Source organism: Indicator indicator, chromosome 6 (genome assembly GCF_027791375.1).
Source record: "Indicator indicator isolate 239-I01 chromosome 6, UM_Iind_1.1, whole genome shotgun sequence".
NCBI lineage: Eukaryota > Metazoa > Chordata > Aves > Piciformes > Indicatoridae > Indicator > Indicator indicator.
Window position 1 is genome coordinate 41,221,417 of NC_072015.1, and position 21,383 is coordinate 41,242,799.

Genomic DNA, 21,383 nt, shown 5'->3' on the forward strand with positions numbered 1-21,383 from the left:
ATGACCAATGTTTCTAGTTTTAAAAATGCAAAGCCCCCATTTCATTTGTTTGAACTGGCTCACTTCAGAGCAAGTCAGCAACACCGTGTGCCTGTTAGAAGACCAACGAGCTGTTTCTGTTCCACTCCTAAGGTTACACATTTTCTGAGGTTTATTTTTTTCTTTTCCTTATGGAATTGATCTGCACTGCTGAAGTCAGTAAATGTGTATGATGACTTGGACATAATCTTGAGAAATTACTCTTTTCTCCACTGAAAACACATGTAAGAAGAACTGTGAAAACTGTTTTTCACACACTATCAAAACCTCAGTTTGAGTAAAAAAAAAAAGAAAAAAAATCACAAATTGTCTCATAACACTGGAAGCTGTCCACAGGTTTAAGTTTGATGTGAACTTCAAAAAAAACAGTTTTAGAGGCTGAAGGGTTTGGGTAAGTTTTTTTTTTAATATTAAAGATTTTATACACATTTACATATAAGCATAGAATGTTTTATATCAGCATACACATACACACACACACATGCACAGAACAGTCTTCTCCATGCTGGAAAATCCAGACTCCTATCTTTAGCAGGCCTTTAAAAAGTTGTCAAACATGACCACGCCAGGCAGTCATTTTTCACAGTTAGCTACTTAAGCATTATGGTTCATATTCCCTCTCCTAGGGATAACACCACCAGAAAGCAAAACTATGTTTGTTTGCCACAGGGTGAAAACAAGTATTGTAAGAGCATTACTCACAATGAGGGTTTGTATCTGTGCTCTGGTGTGTGCACAATGGCTTTTAATTCTCTGGATAGAAGATCTGATGAAAAAAAATGTTCTCTGCATCTTATGGCTTACATGAAAATAAGCAACCTTACTGGCAGTTGGCGTATTTTGTAGCTAATGGTTCCTGACAAGAACCATTTTTGAGTGGGTCAAACAGAAGTATTTTCCAAACCTTTTCTGACCGTTTTATCTACCAAAATCTTTCTATAAAGAAGTAATCCAAGATACACTGCATATAAGGTCTATACAGATGTCACATATACACTCGTTGAATCTCTTTCAGGCCTTAATTTTGGAGCATAGGATACTGCTTCGCAGGTTAGGACAATTAACTGTCCTTCTCCCTCCCCTGATCTTGTTCCCCAAAACTCACATTATACCTTCATTTCACATTTAACTCTTAGGTCCACTTAGCTAACTGAGAGGCGGTCATAATGCAAAACTGTACAGAAGCAACAGCTGTTAAATTGTGCTCTTTTAATTGCAGGCTCCTCCTCTGTAACAGACAAACTACCTTAAATTATCTTCATGCACGATCAGCAGCTTGAGCATGTAGGTGTACATACCGAGGTCCGCTACGGAACATCAGGTTCATCGCAAGCTACTGAAGGCAAGCATGAAAAGCAATGAACTGCAAGACAGCGTGACCAGAGCGCCAACAGATACAATACCGAAAGTCAAATAATTTTAAACAGCTTTAACTACACATCTGACTGGAAAAAGCAAGAGAACCATACTACTTATTTAGCTATATATACGGAAAGGACACAATCTCCACGCTACAGGGCGATTAAAGTCGGCATGTCAAACGCCTGGAAAGAAAACGCCAACTCGAGGGCCACGGGAACCCTTCCTTGGAGTTCAGCAGTTTTTAGCCCCGCCACGGGTGGGACTAACAAGGAGGATACAAGGGTTCGTGGGGAGGCGGCGGCAGATAGCAGCTAGCCCCAGAGCCGCCAGGTACACAAGGAAACCCGCGGCAGCCCCACAGGAGACACGAGACACGCAGCCAGCAGTAACTGCCCAGCACGCCCAAGACCCTCCCTGCACGCGCACTTCCCTCCCAGCAGCATGCGCAGAGGGGAGGGGACAAGAAGGGCATGGCCGCGCACGCAAGCTCGCCGCCCCGCGCCCATTACCTGCGAGCCGCTCGGCATCATGGTTTTTTTTTTCTTGGCGGGGCCGCTGCCGGTGCCCGGGCTCGCCGGCCGTTTCTTGCTACGGGAAGAGGCACCGGCGGGAGAAGAGGCTGTCGCGGGCATCAGACTCGCCATTTCTTCCTCTTCCCAGTCTCTCCGTGCCTGCGGCGGAACTGGGAGAGACTGGGAGCTCCCCCTGCCCCGCCTAGGCCGTGCGGCCACTGCGCGTGCGGGCCCTCCCGCCGTGGTGGCGGCGCTGCGGCTGGGCAAGCGCAGTGCCGGCGCCTGAGCCGTGTAGTTAACGGTGGGGAGGCACTGGTGTCGAGTAAGGGGGCGGCAGTTTAGCCTCCACTTACAAGGGTTTCCATCGCGGGCGTACGAGTCCTGGTGCTCTAGCAGCTGGAGCGAACCTCGCAGGAAGTCTCCTTGTTGCTTTCTTCTTTGGGCCTACATACCTAGCCTAGGCATCTTTCCGGAGGCCTGGCTGTGGTGGCAGAGCTGGTCCCCGGGGTGGCTCACCTCGCTTCACCTTCATGCTCGGCTTGGCACCCGTTGGTGTGGGAAGTGACTAAACGTGGCAAACTTCGGGTTTCCTACCCGCAGGTGGTAGTAAGTGTGAAGGGGTGGGAAGGGCGCTGTCGCTGAGTCCCGTCTGTCACTGAGGGTATGGAGCCCGGCAGTACTGCGGGAAGTGCAAAATAAAAAGCTGTGCAAGACTACTAAGCTGTAGTTTGTGAGGGGGGAACCCATGCACAGTGTAAGGGAGCTGCTGTCTTAGGTCTGCCCAAAGTGAGATAAAGGTTATGCAAAACGCTTGGAGACCCTGAGAAGGGTTGGTGAGTCTCAAATGTGTCAGTTTTTTTCTGGTTGTCTGGATAAAACATGGAGCTGGTTTGAGTTGCTCCCTTTGGTTTTAAGACCATGAGCTTTGACAGGCTTACCAATAAACGTTCACAGAACATTTAAGTGTGGTTGTTCACGCTTAAATGGTATAATCGTTTTTAAATGCAAGTTGGAATTAATTGCATTGTCGTTCAGGATTTCAAAATACGATTACAGATAGCTGATAGTGAATTAAGGACAATGGGTGCCTTATGATTAGGATAATTTTAAGATTTTTTTTTTCTTTATGGAGGCAGAAAGTGATGTGAGAAGAAAATGTAAGGAAAACCAGTATAAGGATCTTTAGCATGAGTTAGGGTAAAGCAGAATAGAGAGTGAGCAGCCATGTTCTGGCCCTGTGCAGGCTGCACTCATGACTGGGGGGGATCATGGGAGGGCTTTGCCTTGCAGGTGGCTCCCCTGTGAACTGTGAGGCATGGTGTCAGCCGCTGGGACCGCAAGAGCTGAGGATGACGACCTACCATTATAAATGTCAGGTATCTGGAGGTGAGGGAGAAGACTCATAGGCAGAAATGGTTGGGGAAGCATATACTTTGTCAGCTGCTCCCTGCCTTAGCCCCAGGAGTGGCTCCCTAGTGTTCCAGTTCTCTTCCTACTGGTAGTGGTGAACCAGCCCAACAAAGCAGCTGGTTGCAGTGGGGCATGCTGTGACTACCATATTCAGGGTGTGTATTAAGGGAGCAAATACCTTTGATCCATTTGGACCACATGCATTGTTACTCTTCTGCTTCATCAGAAGCCAGTATCCACAGCATCTATTCTGTTCTAAGCTTTGTCTTTCTCAGTAACTACTTTACATCCCTCCTGCCTATTTTAGCTTTCAGTGTTCCTACTGTTCTTACCTACTACCAGAAATATGGGTGGGTTAAAAATGAAATTGTGTGTGGCTTTACTTGGCTATATTGCAGTTTATAAGATGATTAGATATCTAAAATTGTGAGAGAATATACATGAACTCTGTCTAAACCACCAAATTAAAGGTTTTTAAAATCCAGCAGAAGCTCTTTATGCATTTTTTCATATCCACAAAGTAGGCATAACTTTTTGCTAGGTGGTAGGTTTAAGTCAATGTAGGAACTTGTGGAGGTTGAGAAATACCACCTGTTGATGTAGTAATTTGTACGATTAGAATTTCCTGGCAACAGTACCAGGTAACTCTTCTGTTCCTTTATCCATCTTCAACAGCATTGCAAAGGTGCAGTTTGTGCTATAATTTTTAACCCTTTAAAAAGACTTAAGTTTTATTTAAAAGCAAACAAAACCCCCACTATTTATGTTGTTGTTGTGTTTGTGTCTACTGGGTGTCATTTGCATTTCCCTAGAGGCTCTGAATAAAGAAAGAATTGAAGTTCTTAGATTCACCACTTGATTGGGTAAAAAGCAAGGGCTTCCTTCAGGGTAGATTGTGATGCCTGGTGGCATTTTGTACAGGATTCTTTGAAAGTACTTGGAAGGTTTGGTAACGTTGACTTCTCAGAGCCTGCAGTGTGATTTGGTTTTGTTCCCTGCAATTTGCAGTTAAGCCATGGCACTAGCTTTGTTTAAATATGCCTTTAAAATAGGTATTTGAACTTTGGTTAAGGAGGCTACTTTTGTAACGTTAAAGGCCTTTTTACTGTGCACATCAAACATCTAATTTGTACTATGATCTTCCTGTTTGGAGTTTTGAAAAGGCCATTTCTATAATCTTAGTAACAAAGAAAGTGAAGCAGGGCCTTTAGAAATCTCACAGGTTCACAGGATGTTAGGGGTTGGAAGGGACCTCCAAAGATCATTGAGTCCAACCCCCCTGCCAGAGCAGGACCAGAGAATCTGGCACACGTCACACAGGAACACATCCAGATGGGTCTTGAAAGTCTCTAGAGAAGGAGACTCCTCAACCCCTGTGGGGAACCTGTTCCATTGCTCTGTGACTCTCACAGTGAAGAAGTTCCTCCTCATGTTAAGGTGGAACCTCCTGTGCTGGAGTTTATATCCATTGCCCCGTGTTCTATCCCAGGGTGCAACTGAGCAGAGCCTGTCCCCTCCCTCTTGACACCCAGCCCTCGGATATTTATAAACATTTATTAAATCCCCTCTCAGTCTTCTCTTCTCCAGACTAAAAAGCCCCAGGGCCCTCAGCTTCTTGTCATAGGGGAGTGCTCCAGTCCCTTCAGCATCCTGGTAGCTCTCTGCTGGACTCTCTCCAGCAGATCCCTGTCCCTCTTGAACTGGGGAGCCCAAAACTGGATGCAACATTCCAGGTGAGGTCTCACCAGGGCAGAGTAGAGGGGCAGGAGAACCTCTCTCGATCTGCTGGACACACTCCTCTGAATGCACCCCAGGATCCCATTAGCTCTCTTGGCCACAAGGGCACATTGCTGACCCATGGATAACTTTTGTCCACCAGGACTCCCAGGTCCTTCTCCACAGGGCTGCTCTCTAACAGATCACCTCCTAACCTGTACTTTCCCACACTCCCCTTGCCTGCTTTCTGTTTTGGCTTGGTGGGAAATACCATGTCCACACTTTCCATGAGTAGTCCCTAAATGACTGAATGTTCCTGTTGGGAGTATGTAGAGGGATTGATTACTCCACCCTTTATTGTAAGTTTGTTGCTGGTTATGGTATTTCCTCTTTTGCCACATTTCTTTCCCTGCTCTCCCCCTTTGTTTTTTTTGCTGGAGATACAGTACCTAAGGCTTGATGGTGATCAAATAGGAGGCTTCTGCTTCTTCCAAATCATATGACTGTACCTCATCAGGCTGAACACACTGACACTTACCAGGCAGCACCCTGGCTGCTATTTTGAATCGACGTGATTCTTCTTTCAGATTTCCAACCTGCTTCTAAAAGCACTCCTGGTTACCTGCCAGGGTGCTAACTCTTTGCCTTTTCATTTTCCTTGGCAATACAATAGTTCAGGAGCAATTTTTGCCAGTATGCTACAGAGGAAGGAGGTGACCATCAAAAAACTGCACATCTTTCCAGTGTCCCCTGTCCTTGGTGTACCATCTGTGAAGTTTACTAAAGGCTACAGCCAGTATTTCTGGGGTGACACACCACCCCTCCTTGTTTTAGCTTTCCCTGTGGACAATTTGCTGTCCTACAATGTTTTGTTTTCCGTTTTTCTTTTCTGTTTAGCAGCTTTCCAAAAGCAGAGACACTTGATCATTGTCTCAGCTTCACCAAGCACATTATGTCTGTGCTGCACATCAACAAATGTCATCCTGTTTGATGGATTATAGTTTAAGAGTGAAAAATATGGCCCTCCTAATGAAATAGGCACTTGTGAAGGTGAGAGCCAGAGACCATGGAGCATTTTACAGTCATTGCTATAGCTTGGCAAACTCCTGTTATTTATTTACAGCTTTTTCTCTTTTGTGCCATTTTCATAGTAGCCTCTCCTTAAAGCTTATTTTAAAATGTGATTAATTTGACACATGAGAAATGAGCAGTAAGAGAAGACTCAAAAGTACTGTTCTGTTTGCAGTTTAGTGTAGTTTGAATTTTTTGCTATAAACTTGCTAGCACACTTGGCATGTGTCAGCATTAATACCTGAAGTGTGGACTTCTCACTAAAATTATATGTGTGCTGTGTTTGGCAAGTTTAACCAACATATTGTGTAGGTAAAATAAGCTTAACCAAAAAGGGTTACTGGAAAAAAATATTTATATGTAGTATTTGATTTTAAGCATTATCTGATTTGCATACACTATGAAAGGAAGAAACTGATCACTGTGCAAGTAATTGAACCCTGTATTTTATATATCTTGGATAATTATTATGTAGTAGTTAACATATTTGCCCACTGTCTCAAAATATTTATGAATTATTTTATCATATTAGATTTAACCTCATCTTTTTGAAGGCAAAAAAATGGGTTAAGAATTTCCATATGTAGCTTGCATTGAGATTCTGATGAATGTTTTCTGCAGATTTTCATGTGAACAAGCTTTTGATTTCTGATATGCTCAGATGAGTATCATGACATTTTTCTTTCCCATTTGCATAATCTTTAATGCAGTAAACACCTTGAAAATGCTGTAGATTTGCAGACTGAAAAAATGTGGATTACCTGACTAAGTAATCTGATTTATGAACATAAGGTCTTAGTGGGATGGCAAATATTTTGTGAGCAATCTGGAGACTAAGCATGGTCATGCAATTAATTTCCCATTGAATTCATAAATACAATAGGGGTTGAAGTCAGTGAACAAATTGCTCACAGGGATTGGCTCATGCATGTCTGTGAAACAAGTATTTTAGGATATAGATTTGAGTAGTTAACATAGCCAGTAATAGCTCTTAACTGTGAGTGGGCCGTCTGTGAATATTACCTGCTTTGCTATTACTTTTTTTGATGCAAACCACCCCCAAAAAGATGAAGGTGTGAAGTGCAAGCAGTATGTGTCATCTACCTGATAACATCTTGACTTTTGTAGTTTCTGTCTTGCTTTTTTTTTTTTTTTTTCATAATACAAACGAGGAATTCAAGTGCTACACAAACCACTCAGGTTGGTACTGGTCAGACTGCACCCAGTGCCTTAGCCATGGTCTCTGGTCTGCTAAGTTGGTGCTGTACAAACCAGATGGGACAGACAAAAAAAACACAAACTCCAAACCAAACAAAACCCTAAATAAATTTGCAGATGATAACAAACCAACAGTGGACTGTAGTTAGAACATAAGATTAGAATTTAGAGAAAAGTTGATGGGGTTTTGTTTGGTTTTATGTTTTCTGTTTTGTTGGGTTTCATTTGTTTGTTTTTAATATATAATATATAATAAACCAGCACAGACGAGCACAAATTAATAATTTCTTTCTACAGCCAGTGATTTTTAAGAGTCTTGTTTGTTGATCTTGGGAGATCCCAAAAGTTCACATGAGGTGACCAAGAGAAACAAATGGATACTGCTTAGCATCTGTGTAATTTTTGTGACATTCCTAAAAAATACGGTTTTTCTTTGGATTAAAAAGTGTTCTACAAGACAGAAAAAAAACCTGCAGATAATTGGAACTACACAAATCATGAGCTGGGGTAAAAATGAGTGGGTAACAGTTGTATTAGAAGGCATTGCAGAGTCTGGCTGAATTATGAGCTGGATATGAATCAGCAGCATTTCAGTACCTTGAAATGTGCATGTCACACAAGCAGGAAGCCTGCGAGGCATGTGCTGTAATCCTTTCACTTGTTAAAGCTTTGGTTAGGGTCAATTTGAATGCTATGTCTGGCTTTGGGCATTACACTTCTGGATTCTCTCCAAATCTTCCCTGTCTTTCTTGAAGAGAAAGCTCCGAGGTCTAGGAAGCATGATCTGTGAAGTGATTGAGAATTTGGGTTATATATTTGGCGTAGGGAGGAAAAAGGGGATTTCTGCAGGAAGGGAAGAAGCTGTTCTGTGTCCATTGTAGACTCAATTTGCTGAGCACTATGGGTCATTCTTTATCCACTAACCATACTCCATCTGTTTGGGGGATTTCTTTTGTACTAGCAATGATCCTTCTTGAAGAATCTGTTGCTTTCTGTGATGAACTCATATGGGTAATACGTAGAGGAATTTTAGTGTTCAGGGAGGGTTTGTGGTTTGTTTGGTTTTTTTCAATCAATTAGTTGACTACAATCTGAGAGGGCTTGGGTTTTCTTTCTAGGTTTTAGTAGAGAAGTCCAAGGATATGAAAGCCCACTGCAAGGGGGAAGGGACTATCTCTCTCTGTTTCTGCAACAACGAAGAAATAAAGAAACTAACTTTGTAGCAAGGAAGACTCAGGTTATATTACAAAGAGCTTGCTTCAGAGCAGGCCAGCTTTGCACTAGAAAAGCTCACTTTTGAAAAGTTTTGTAAACCAAGTTAGCTATCTGCCGCAAAAGTTCACTCTTGGTAGTGATCCTACCAAGAGACAGGAGTGTAGATTAGATGACCTCTAAAGAATTTTTCTGTAATTCTGTCAATTGCATTGTTATTCATAAGGGCCTTACGCTTTCATACAGAGAAGTGAGAATGTGAAGCTGACTATAGAGGGTCAGACTGCTTAACCCAGTACGCCAACAGTGGGAGCTGAAGCAGGTGTTCAAGTGAAGGCTGTACAAACAGGGCAAACTACATAGGGTGATGCTTGTTCTGTAGATGGTTTCTGTGTATTTACTAGCTCTTGGTAGATTCCAGTTTGCCTGGCGTCCCTAGAACAAGACTGAGCTGATTATGTTCATGGTATCCCACAGGTCTTGCAGATAAGTGATAAGACCCATCTCTCTTGGTTTTGAACCTGACTCCATTATAACTTCATTTGATTCTTGTTGGCTCTTGTTCTTTGAAGAGGCATTGCCACTAAAGACTTAATAGAACTTTACCTTATTCATCTTAAACACTTCTCAGTGTCGGGAGTTCTGGGTTTCTTAGCTATTCTTGCTGTTTGGAATGTTTTCTGCATCCTTTTAGATGGAGGTAACAAAAACTGCACACAGTATTTAAGATACGGGCACTCAATAGGTAGAAAATGTATTGTTTCTGGTTTATTCTCAATTAATTTTCAAATAAATTATTTTGATGTTTTGAGTGTTGTTTCAGTAAGCCTGTGTTTCCATAATCTGCCTAGCCAAACCTCAGAGTCTCTCTTCTTGAGTAATACTGCTCAACTCGTGTATTTGAAATTTGGACAAATTTCTACTCCTGTATATCTTATGTTTGTTTATATTGATTTTTTTTTTTTTTGGTGCTGATCTACTACCTGATTACTAAGTCTGTATGTTAGTAACATAGTCTGTATGTAGCTCTTCATTATGAGCCCTCCTCACCATAAATAATGAAGCAGCATCAGCATTTTGCCACTTTGCTGCACCACTTATCTAGCTTGCTTATAAATACAATGCGCAGCACTGTTGCATTTAGAGAAGGATAAATTTGGTAAGAGATAAATCCCCTTATGTTCTAGCTGGCCCTCAGAGATTAGAGGGGCTAAGCATGTCTGGACTTCTTAATACATATGTCAGTTGTGGTACTGTAGGACCAGCATTAGATACCCAAATAGGCTATCTGCTGTAGGTCTAGCTGCATTCAAAAGAAGCAGTTGAGTGCATGAATAGTTCAGTTTATTTACATGTAGCCCCCAGATTCTTTAGGTTGCTGGTGATAAACATACTAAACTACAGAAGCATTCTATAGCTCTAAACTATGATTGCAATCACACTCTCCCAGGGAAGCACTCAGCATAGCTGAGGTTACCCAAAAGATGTCACTTCTAGGGAGCAGGAGGTGAGGGTGGGACAAACCTGTTGATCTGTCCTGGCCCTTTGGTGTCCAATTTTTAATCCCTTCCAAATGAGATGAAATTTGGGTAATATTTATATAATTGTTTAGAGTGTGGGGGTGGAACTGCAGTTATGTTATCATTCCTGGTGGTCAACCAATTGTTTATCAGTTGCACAGGCTGTTTCTTGGATTTTTTTTTTGGTGTGACTTCTCTGGTCAGCAGTGTTGGAGGTGATAAGTGGAAGAACAGAGTGGTGGGCCTCCACTTTGCCCTTCTATTCTGCCTAGTGCCATGGCAACACATACCACAGGGTCTCCACCCAGCCCCTGTGCCTGCTTTTTTTCACCATGTGTTTATCAGCAACACTGGGCTCAGTATTTTTTCCAGTATTTTATGCTTCCAACAAGCATGAGTCCAGGACAGGTCTCTGTAAGGACTACTTACTTCCCTAGCTATTTTAGGTGATTATATTCTAGTATTTTTTAAAGTTCTCTATCTGTGCAAGAACCTTCATTATTTTTTAGTAGATGCTTAGATTCCTTAACCCTTTCGGAAATCCAGATAGAGTACATCAACTGGATTTCCACTATCCATGTGCTTGTGGGCATAAAAATATGACAGTAGTAACAAGGTGATTGCCTTTTACATGAGAAACTACTCTTTTCACCAGATACAAATTTGTTAGTTTAATGACAATATTACGTTCCCAGTTCTGGCACATAGACTGGCTGTGCTTTTTAATGCTTAGAATACAATGATTTCATCATCTGTGTCTTCCATTTTTGGAATAGTGGAATTAGAAATGGATGCATTTTTCTGCTTGAAGAAAGATTTTGATGAAGAACATTAACTGGGTGCTGTTGAGTATGTCATGCTGTGTCATTGAATCTCTTCAATGGGCATGACTGGTAGTACAGAATCAGAATGTCAGAAAACATGCAATTGGAAAAGACCTCAAAGATCATCCAGTCCAACTTTTGACCCAGCACTGAAGGGTCAACACTAAACCATGTCCCTAAGTGCCAGGTCTACATGCTGCTTAAATACCTCCAAGGATGGCAAGTCCACCACTGCCCTGGGCAGACCATTGCAATGCTTGTGATAACCCTCTCTGAAGAAATATTTCCAAACATCCAGCCTGCACCTCCCCATGCACAGTTTGTAACCGTTTCTTCTAGTCCTGTCACGTGACCCCCAGGAAAAGAGGCTGGCCCTCTCTTCAACCTCCCTTGACATAGTTGCAGAGAGCAAAAGACGTCTCCCCTCAGCCTCCTTCACACTGATCAGCCCCAGCTCCCTAAGATGCTTCTTGTAGGTCATGTGCTCCATGCCCTTCATGAGCCTCGTTGCTCTTCTCTGGACATGTACCAGCACCTCAAAGTCCTTCTTGTAGTGAGGGGCCCAGAACTGAACACAGTACTTGAGGTGCGGCCTCACCAGTGCTGAGTACTGGGGGGATGATCGCCTCCCTGTTCCTGCTGGCCACTCCGTTTCTAATACGAGCTAGGATGCCACTGGCTTTCCTGGCACACTGCTGACTCATATTTAGTTGACTGTCAGCCAGTACTCCTAGGTCCCTCTTTGAGTCTGTAGCTTGCCATAGGGTGGTTGTGACCCAGATGAAGGACCTGGAACTTGGCCTTGTTGAACTTCATATAATTAGTCTTGGCCCACAGGTCTAACCTGTTCAGATCCTGTTGTAAAGCTTCCCTACCCTCTAGCAGATAGACACAGCCACTTTTCAGCACTGTTTAACGTTGTGTTATTGCTGAGATAGTTGAAAGAAAATGGGTAAAGAGGTGTATATGACACATTTTCTTTAATATTCTTAAAATTCTGTGATTCTGTATCAGCCTGTTACATGTGTCTTTATTTCCTAATTTGCAGTTGAATATGGCTCAGCAAAGTTGAGTGAGAGGACAAAGAGGGTTATGCGTTCCTGGTCATGTCTCTTGTTCTGAGCTTGGCAAAAGAGTTGACTTTACTTGCTTGCATTAGGTGGATATATATGGCCTTTTGCAAATGAGGAATTTTGCTGATTATTTCACTGTATGAGCAAGCTAAGATCTCTGGTCCTTTAATGGAGAGCAACTCATCACATAAAAGGTAACATGTTTTCAAGTAATTTAAAAATGAGGCATCTAAGTACATTTCATGGGTCTACAACACACTTTAGGTATGGGGCTGTGTTGTTTCCTGTAGCAAATATTAAGGGCTGATATGAACAGAAGATACTGTGTTAATCACCTTTCATCCTTTGTGATTGAAAGCAAATGTTTTGATTTTTAAAACAAACAAACCACAAAAAAAAACTTACAAATATAATTTAAATTTCCCTTTTGAAAGGTTCCAAGAAATCTGTCTTCTTCAGCTAAGTATCTGAGACTGCATATAATTATACCTAATGATTTCACCACTGTCACATTAGATTGAATTTTTTTTTTTTTTTAGTCACTTTTGTGCAGATTAGATTCAAGTCAGGTGCTCAAAGTGAAAGAAGGAGCATTAATCTGCAGTTCTGTCTCTCCCAGTTAGCAAGTTCTAAGATGTTAGATAATGCAGGTTTGGGGGTGTGAAGCATTTTTGTTCTCCTATAGATTTAGTGAAATTAAGGAGGTTTAGATCTTCAAAGGTAACCATCAGCCACTTAAGTGTCAGGCTTACAAAAAAAGCAAGAAAAATAAATGGAAATAAAGGCTGGGGAGAAATGATAGTGGTTAAATAGAGATTTTGAGCAAAACTTAAAAAAAAATTGTCTTGCTGTAACGTAAGCCTGGAGTGTACACATTTTTGTGCAATTAAAAGCTGTCTTTCAAACTTTTGGTTAGCATGTTAACATTTATAATGTGTGTAAGCTTGCTTGTAGTGACTTCTCTAATGATGCATAACCCTGTTACCTGGAATGTATAGTGTTGAAGGTCACACACTAATTTCATCAAACTGCATGTGGTCAGGCCATAATTTTAATTATTTTCAAAAGCAATAGTACATTAGCATTGTGGAAGTGAACAGTGAAGCACAAAGTACTGAATTAATGCTGGCAAGGCTTTGCTGTAGCTCAAAGTGTATGCTTATTGCATAATTATCTCAGTTACTGAATATGCTTATTGCATAATCTGGGGAGACAGTAATGGAGTCCATTACTGTAGATAAACAATTGCCAATTTATAGTACTTCAGGAAAAAAGAATCTTGACTGTAAACATCTGTTACAAAACCAAAACTATTGATACTATCCTTCTTTTACCCTGATAAAATCTTAAGGTATTTTCTTAAGGTGTCTTTTGCCAATGCTTGTTGTAAATTGCCAATATTTTCTTTTTATTTTTTTGGAGAAAGGAGTCTTACTCCAATTACATTAAAATAATTTCCTTTTCACACTTGCCTTAATATTCAGCTGAGCCTTTTAATTTTGGTTTTGTTTAATGTTGGTATTAGCTAATGTCAAGAAGCCACTTCTTTTTAATAACTTAAGAAGATTAGCTTTTGATTAAATGAGAGCAATATGGGATGTAACTTTAACTGATGGAGCAATGATGATTTTGTAGGCGTACAGACAGTTTTCAATCTCCTACTTTTAAAGATAGACTAAGATTTCAGGAATATTTGCACAAATTGCAATTTGGTGTCAAATGAAAACCTTGAGCTGGTAAGAGCTCGATGTTAATACCAGAAACTAGTTTGAATGGCATGTACAGGTTTTCCTGCAGTTCTTAATGCCTTGTAATTTTTAGGTTTTAATTCCTTATATCTAGCCAGAATATGAACTCACCAAATCCCAAAGCAATATTCAATATCAATTTTACCACTTTCGTAAAACTGATCATTTAAAATTGTCCATAGGTTGGAAGGGGGGCATTTTGCCATGGCTGAAATAATCCATCCAAGAAGAGGCTTGGTTGGGTGTGTTGTTTGTTGGTTTTGGCTGCTGGGTTTTTTGTGAGCTTTCTTTATTGATGATTATGACTTAGCCAATGCTTTAAAATGTGTAACTACAAGACCCCAACTCCTGTATCAGCAGGAACACCTGTTGTTGTCTGAACGTTCTGATTGGATGAAGCAAGGCCTGGGCTGATTCCTCTCAGAAGCAGAGGAAATATCTCCATTTGCCATAGTGGGAGCTAGATTTTTTCCAGAAAGAGGTGTTACTTCATATACTCCAGAAGATTATGTGACTCTGAAACTGAGACTGGTACCTCTAATGTCATCTGAGAATGAAGTTACAATCTGTATGAAATACTTTGTGTCTACTAGCTGTCACCTATCTTTGTTAGTTTATGTATTCTTATATTACAATATATGCCATACAACGGGGATAGATTGGATTTTAGTGTATATGAATGTAGAGGGATCTTAATATTTGTTACTGGAAGACACGTACACAGACACATATAAAAATAAAGCTTCTATGTAGATACATAGAAGTGTATGAGTGTGTGTAAAAACCATTCAGAGGGCTCTCTTCCTATCATTAAAGTTTTGCTATTGAGTATACTAAGAGTGAGGACATGCCTCCTGTTATGCAGAATTATTCTCCTAGTCTCAAGGGGCAATTTTGTGTCTTACGTCTTCAAAATGAAACCGATCTCACAAATATTTAGTTCAAAAGTGTTCATTTAATCCTGGAAGTAGTCCCACTGAATTTAATGAGCCGTTAGATGGTAAATTCTTCGGGGCTTTTACTTCCTTTGTGCCATATTCAGTGGTAAGCACAATCTGCGTTAGCTTTTACATTATCATGTACTGTTACTTACAGCAAAATGCTTTTAGGTTTTGGCTTGAAATTGCTAATTAAAACACGTAGGCACAAAAACTCATGCAAGAGACAACAATTAAATTTGAATTAGTTCAGTATTACATTTGAAGCATCTGAGTTGGCTTTGTGACATTTCAAAAGCTACATTTTTGAGTGCTGCTGTAGTGGTCATCTGATTTGGTTTCAATTAGGAAAAGAGTCTTAGATCTGTTGGGATTTTTGAGAGAAGGACGGTAGACCTTGGACAGTAAACACTCCAACCTGCTGATGAATGCTGACAGTCAACTGGTTTCTATGTACCTAGGAAAATCAGCTTTTCTTTATTCGAATGCTGACTGAAAAAGGTATCTGACTGCTACCCACCAGGGTCCTCTGAAATCCATTCCAGTGAAGAGCACTCTTCTAAATCACATGCCTAAAATAAGTTTCCTGCAGGCTGGATTTATTTGGTAGAATTCATGTGGTCTGACTATATATTTATTAATAAGCTATATGTAAAGCACAATCTCATTTTAAATAATTGAGACTTCTGTTTGTTGGGGTTTTTTTCTTTCCAAGATGGTTTCACTCCTTACTTTCAGAGCAATTGGTAATTCAACCTTGCCAGCAGAGAATTTTTAAACTTTTAAAGTTAGTAAACTGTGTAAGCTTTTTGATTTAGTTAGAACAGCATTTCTATTCTGGTGGTGTAAAACCATGTCCCACACTGAATGGAGTTCAGTGTGAGGCTTACAGTGCATGACTGTATTCTTTCAATAGTATGCTTTGAAAGAATTTATAGGAAAATGTGCATAGTTTATTTAGGTACTTTTATCTTGAGGGTTACTCTGCTATCTGTTTATTTTTTCTTTTGAGAAAAAAGAGGGGTAGGAAATAGGAGGAAGAGGGAGCAGTAGTACATGCAAATGTGGGCAATAAAACCAAACTAGTCTATCATTGCTATGACGAAACTAGGTGAGATGAGTTGATTTGTTTATTGGTTTTCATTTTAAAACTGTTGGAAAAGTTTATTATCTGCTGCATTGGTTTTCATTTTTAAAAAATGGTATTCTGGTTCAGCGATGCTGTCAAGAACTACCTCATTTAGTAACATCTTTTTTTTTTTCTCTCCATCTGTCTTGAACAGCAGGAAAACAAGTTTTCAAACAGAAAAATAATCAGGCCTGTACAATTTATTTCTACATTTTTGTACCTGTATTAATCTGAAAATTCAATCAGATTCTCTGGGAAGTGCCTCTAGAACAACAATCCTAATAAAAGCACTGTCCAGAACATCAGGGCCAGTTTGGGATGTAGGATGGTGAGTGACTATGAATGCCCAAACAAAATGAAAAAAATTGGAAACATGAGGGAAGGAAAATCTGCATACTTAATGGAAATGTATACTGTGGTTGATTGACAGCATAGCTAGAAGAAATTTATAAAGAGAGGCATCTCATCTGAATATGTGATCAAGAGTTCATTACTTCAGGTGTTAGGAGCAGTGCAGCATTTTGCCTAAAAATCGTGATTTACATGGAAGTCAATAACAGTGCCATAAAAAGGATAAATGCTCTGGATGCCATTTGATTCATTACAGATAGAACTGTTCAGATTAAGAGCCTGATTCACCGTAGCAGAGTGTAATGCTTACCACTTGTTTAGCTGAGAAGACAGCAGCAAACTCAGATGCTGGTTTTAGTGCTGGAATTAAGAGAAAAACAACTCTAAAAACCAGGAAGAAAAGGCAACAGTGAAACCATCAAAGCATGGTTAGTGCTTTCAGGTAATTGCTTTTGTCACCATTCAGCTTTTGGCAATTCCAGCGTTCTTCAGGTTCAAGTGATTCTCCTCATGGGATTTGTATCAATGCTGTGTCCTTATTCTTTGCAGCAGCTGCTCAGAGGTCCTGCAAGAAATCAATTTCAAGTCTGGATTGTCTCTCTGAACAGTACTCCCAAAGACTGAATGAGGGCCTCCGATTAAACTTTTTGCTTTCAGAGGCCTCAGATCATACTGATACTGTTCAACTAGTTGGAGTAGTGATACTGAATGAATAAAACAGTGTCAACTTAAGAAGTCACTCCTTTGCAAAGTCAGAGTGTGGCTATGGGCAGAAGTTGGTTGCATGCAAGGCTGAAGTCCCACTTTCAAAGGTTGGGTAGAAAACTGTATTTTGCAGCTGAGGTAATACCAGAGCATGTGTAAATGTGTGCTGCTTGTAATAGAAAAAGCCCTTTTAAAAAAATAAATACAGGTTTAGAAACAAGCAAATAGGCTAGCATAATTTATTCCCCGCATCCTAAAATATTTACATTTTTAGTTCTGTTGTAAACACAAAAGGTAAGACACCCCCAGTATGTATAAAATAAGCATGCAAATAGGTTTCTGACATCAGACATCAGTTACCCATTTGCCACTAGGTGATGTTCAACAATCTGAGAGTAATGAATTTTCAGGAAGAATAATTTATTGTTCTGGGCTATGCATGTGCAAAGGATGATATCATATTCTGAAATAATAACTATGCAGACCATAAATGGTCTTTCAGTTTGAGAGTTTTAAACTTACTTTGCAAGACAGGAGTGTATCTTTGAAGAAACCACTTTTCTCTTTATCCAAATAAAGATATTTCAAATCATAAAGTGATTTTTACTGTTAGAACTGTGCTAAACAGGGATATGCTATAGTGAAGTGTGAGACATATAGAGAAGTAGGAACATGACCTAATAATGAAGCACAGAAATGGGAGGGGAGGTAAGACCTTGAATCTTTCTGGCACTGTGTCATTAACTTGCTTCGCAAGCTGAGGCAAGTTTTTTTCCCAAAAATCAGGGTCAACCTTACTTGCATTACAGGGTCATATGAAGTTTAGTTAGGATTCAGTGTGATGTCTCCTGACAGTGTGTCATCCTGTTTAGATGCAAAGGTGCAACTTTAAAAGTGCAACTTTATTTTGGAAATGATACTGTGCTTATTCTTGACTAATGGAAATGATTAAACCCAGGGCAACTGGAATGCAGTTTATAACCCTGAGCAGGTACCATGCTCAATGCCATATGCTATTTCTTGCTGTTGACTTCATCAGACTGACAGGTTCATACAAAGCTTGTCAGACTTTGGAATGCTTCAAAAAGGAAATATCTCATTCCTGTGCTGTCTTTGACTTTTTTCCATTGTCTCTTTTCCATAGGGAGCTTCATAGGATCCCACTGGGATTTGTGGTATTTGGGCATTGCATTAGGTACTTTATCCAAGCTCTCTGAAAATGCCTGCTTATTGAGCTCTCTGCTGCTCACTTACACTGGAAAGCACATAGACTTTTATCTTTTGCATTATAGGAAACCATCTTGGAAATGGCACTCTAGAGAGTTAAAATGGAGGAAAAGAAAGGTATGAAAATAGATCTATATGAAATTAAATACATTGCTGCTGCTGTGCTGATTCTAGACTATTATCTCCATTTTTTTTCTCATGTCTTCCTAAAGACTTAGCTCATTGCTTGCACAGTCTCTGTTCTTATTATATCTGTGCTAGGATTTATGAATACATACCAAAAAACCCCTCAATATTACAGTGTGAGATTTGGGTAGGGCAGAGGGGAAGGGAAGGCAGGTATCTGTGGCTATATTTTGTCATAAGGGTGAAAACAGTCTTTCTTCTAGATCTGCAAGATTAATCTCCAGGTAAAACTATTTGCACTGCGTAAAGGAAGAGTTAAAAAATGCAGGCAAGCCTGCATGCTCCTGTGGGAAGGAGAAATACATAACCGTTCAGGCAGATCTTCCTTATTTTGTCCATTCTAAGCACTGTTGCTCTAGGCCTGAAACAACAGCTGCCAAGTACTACCTTGAGGTGCTGGATTTTTCTCTAATCCCTCTTATACTGGGCTCATGCTCAGCCACAGCGTACTCTGTTCTGGTGCAGGATTTAGTAATCAGGCAGCAAATACTAGACCAGTTCCAAACATCGACCTTTATGCTCCTTATCAGCGCAACCCTAGAAGGAAGGCAGCGAATGTACTAATACCAAAGATCATCGCTCCACAGAAAGAATAAAACTTGTTAGAATGTCCTTTTGCTTTAATTGGATCTTAGGTAAAATATATTTTACTTAGATTTACTTTGAGATTGTGGGAAAGGGTTTAAGAATGTGTAACAATTACACAGTTACCTAATATTTGAAAATTGTTAACAAGTCTGAGTGATGGATTGTATGGAAAAGCCTTTTTATACTTTGGATAAATTAATTGACCCCACAAGTCCAAACAAGTCCACCCACGTGTTCCAGAAGTCAAAACCCTAGGGAAAGTATATGAATTCCTATGGTCTGGGTCAGATCATAAAGTAGAAACTGAATTAAGACATAGAGATGACACTTCCCTTTTGTTCTTGCCTGCAGCTTGCATGTCAACAAACCTCACCTGCACCAATTAAGTATTGCCAGTATTTCAATCGAGCATATACTTAAGGAGAGACCTAGCTGATGATGATCTTTGGGATCATTGCCCAACTTCTGAAAGTTAGGGAAAATGAGTGAACTGCAAATCACCTTTGTCTTGAAAAAAAACTAAACCCAAGTTCAGCTGGAAGCTGGGAAGGTGCCTTCATGTGTTACTAATGGCCCTTGTAAGCTTTCCCTATGTACCCACTTTCAAAGTGTCACAGAGAGGATACGAAGCTAGATGGACCTTTGATCTGATGCAAACCATTCATGCAGGTGTGGCTCATTTGCAGTGTCACTTAGGTAAGTGGTAAGTCTAATTACATCATTGGAGTGGGTGTTGATCATTTTAAAATCTTAGTTGAGTAGTAAAACTGGAATCTGTAAATCTGGGTGGTGTCCTTTGACTGGAAATAGCATGCGGGAATGCTAATCAATGCACACTTTACAGTAGGAACACTAGACAAATAGCAAAACATACCAGGGCTTGTGCTCCATAAAAAGTGAGTTGTAAGTAGTGTATTTTTATCACATCAGTCCACTTCCTCTACCAACCAGTAATTTCTTCTGATCCTTGTAGCTAAAATGAAATGTTTCTGCCTCTTTTTTCTTCTGCTGCTTCTGCTTCACAAGCCATATATGTAACAGTGCTTTTCTAACACAACTGTTTAGTAAAGTTCCAATCATTGCCTCCACTAGCAAGGAAGGCTGAAGGCAAATGAGACTATTCAGTTGTCACTGGAGGCATAATTTAATGATGCAGCCTTTTTTTTTTTGTGGCGAATCTGATTTGTGGAGCAGATAGTACCTTTGTTTTGCAGACCTATCTCTGGGAAGCTTGCTTCCCCTCCATCGTTCTTCTGTATATGATAAACAGAGTCTATCTACTGAAGAAGTCATCAAGGTAGAAATTTCAGAACCACTTTTACAGTCCATTTTCAGAAGATACATCCTCCTTCAAGCAATTGCTTTCTAAGTGGCTTGAGCATCCCCTATAAAACTGCCTTGTTTGGAAAAAAATTATATTGCTGACCCCTGAGTTAACAGTGATGGTAAATAATGAAGGCTAGATGGAAGTGAGAAATCTGTGACAGGCTTTTATGTGACAACATTTAGTATCTGCTCACACTTTAATCATGTACTGGTTTTAAGTCAGTGACAAAAACATCCTGATGACATAGGAACACTGGGATGCCATCTGCAGAGAGGAGGAGTGGTGTTAGCGTTTACAGTTGTGTAGTAATTGACAGTGTATCGGGTGAACGTATTAGCTGCTAGTTTTACATCTGTTTTTAAGGCTGCGCAAGAAAAGTAGTTTTAACCAGGATGATGAATTTTCAAATGGATACATAAAATTGTATCTTTGTTTATCCATAACATAAAGCTACTAGGGTAAAAATAAAATGGAGACTTCATCTTTTAGAGGTTTATTACACTTTTATGTTGCCCTGAGGCTGCTTCTGTTTTTCTTTGGAGAAAGCTTATTCATATTCCCTACAGAATAGGACCAGTGTCTTTCACTTTGTAAAGGCTAGAGATGTTTGTGGTCAATCCTCAGTACTTTTGGTCATATGTACATTGGAATGAAGTGTAATTGTTATTTTTTTGTGTTTTAAACACCCACATTCTGTGGTTGTGGATTGAAACGTGTATTTGCTGTGACAGAAATATCCTAGAAACACAGCACTGTTCTTTTTTTCCTGTAGCAGAACTTAGAAATAAGTATCAAAACAAATTGTGACATATGGACTAACAACAGAATGTGTGAGAGTACTGAATATGCTCCAGGTTTAATGTAGATAGAAAAGGAAACACTTTCATACCTGCCAAAACTTTTCAACAACAGTTTGAAAACTGGTATTTACATTCTTCGAAATGTTTGTATCTGGAAGCAAATTCGCTCTTTGGCAAGCTTAGTTAAAATCATCTTGGATCTCTGACAGCAAAACAGATGAATATACAAAAATGCACTGATGTTGTCTAGAGCTTGTTTTCAATAATAATGTTAACAGAGGTAAAAATTAAGTACCGGGATTTAAGAAACTAGCTCCCAATGAGGAAAATACCCTGAAAATAATAGCCTCTGGTCATTTGCTCTAGTAGGAAAACTAGAGTATCAATCAAGATGAATTTTAGGAATATTGAAAAAAAAATGCAAGAG

The 21,383-nt window shown here is 40.0% G+C and overlaps 1 protein-coding gene across 1 annotated transcript in view; it reads right to left on the minus strand.

The window, feature by feature from the left end:
• INO80C (INO80 complex subunit C) overlaps window positions 1-1,936 on the minus strand; it is a 32,869-nt gene extending 30,933 nt beyond the window's left edge. The window contains exon 1 of the mRNA XM_054381840.1: window positions 1,911-1,936. Within this exon, the coding sequence (XP_054237815.1) occupies window positions 1,911-1,931 (21 nt within the window). The 5' untranslated portion in view covers window positions 1,932-1,936. The remainder of the gene's footprint in view (window positions 1-1,910) is intronic.
• Window positions 1,937-21,383: the final 19,447 nt, after the last annotated feature.